The sequence below is a fragment of the Trichechus manatus genome, unplaced genomic scaffold, assembly GCF_000243295.1.
Source record: "Trichechus manatus latirostris isolate Lorelei unplaced genomic scaffold, TriManLat1.0 scaffold00061, whole genome shotgun sequence".
NCBI lineage: Eukaryota > Metazoa > Chordata > Mammalia > Sirenia > Trichechidae > Trichechus > Trichechus manatus.
Window position 1 is genome coordinate 3,668,805 of NW_004443997.1, and position 1,249 is coordinate 3,670,053.

The 1,249-nt window shown below is 43.5% G+C and overlaps 1 protein-coding gene across 1 annotated transcript in view; it reads right to left on the minus strand.

Annotated features, from left to right (window-relative positions):
- MYO1H (myosin IH) overlaps positions 1-1,249 on the minus strand; it is a 54,780-nt gene that overhangs the window by 42,338 nt on the left and 11,193 nt on the right. The window contains exon 5 of the mRNA XM_023733656.1: positions 697-876. Coding sequence (XP_023589424.1) covers positions 697-876 — 180 coding nt within the window. The remainder of the gene's footprint in view (positions 1-696; positions 877-1,249) is intronic.

Genomic DNA, 1,249 nt, shown 5'->3' on the forward strand with positions numbered 1-1,249 from the left:
TATGGGGCAGTTCTATTCTGTCACATGGGGTCACTATGAGTTGGAATCAACTTGACTGCACACAACAACAGTACAGACTGCAGAAAAAAAATGAGTGCTGTAAAGTTAAATTCTGAAAGTCAGTTTTACAACATTAGAGCCTAGGATTGGCCTGAACCATTTCTGTAAGACAGTATGTTCATTTTGCAGCTAACAGTTCTCGGAATGGAAGTCAGGAAGGTGGGAAAACGGTCTTTTCAAAACTAGTTTTGAAAGCAGAATGAAGTAGTATAGGTTGTGGATATAGATCAGCAGGGAGTTTCCATCACCAGACCTGGAATTCTCATCCCAGTTGAGTATTAGAATCACCAGGGGAGCATTTGAAACAATCCTGACACCAGGTTCTACCTCCAGAATTTGAATCTCTGGCAGGTAGAGCCCAAGCATTTGTGTTTTTAAAACACTCTTTATCTGATTCCAGTTTCTGCCCAGGTTGAGAACCACTTGCCTAGACATTGGTTACTTTACCAAGATGCTATACCTCCCAAGCATAAAAGGAGAGGGGTTAGCTTGCTTATGAAGTGTCGAGAAATCAGTAAGTAGGGTATATTCACAATGATAAAGAGAAAGTTCTGCAATGTCCTAGAGCAGCCCCCACAAACCCCCCTGATCCCTTCCTCCAAAGGGCCACCAAAGCCAAGTGCTGGTTCTTCCAACCTGTGAGAGGTATTTATACAGCTGGGGGTCTCGCTCAAGTCCCAGGTAAGCAAGGAGCTCCTCTTCACCCCCCTCCAGCAGCTGGTAGAAGATGTGGAAGTTACGCTCACCCTGGTTTTGATAGACGACTCGAGACTTTTCTATCAAGTAACTGATGATATGCCCTCCTACAGGAATGCCCTTCAAAACAGAACAGAAATGTAGCAGCAGCAACAACAACAATCAAGCCACTCTCTTACTCGCGTCTTTTGATAAAGGGAGGTTCTTAATTTTAATGAAGTCTAATCTATGAATCTTCTACAATTGGTGCTTTCTGGGTTCTTTTTAAAAAGATCTTTGCCTACTGTCTCAGTCATCTAGTGCTGCTCTGACAGAGATACCACAATTGTGTGATTGTGTGGTTTTAACAAAGAGAAATTTATTCTCTCATAGTCCAGTAGGCTACAAGTCCAAATTCAGGGCATCAGCTCCAGGGGAACACTTTCTCTGTTGGCTCTAGAGGAAAGTCCATGTCATCAGTCTTCCTTTGGTCTGGGAGCTTCTCTGCGCAGGA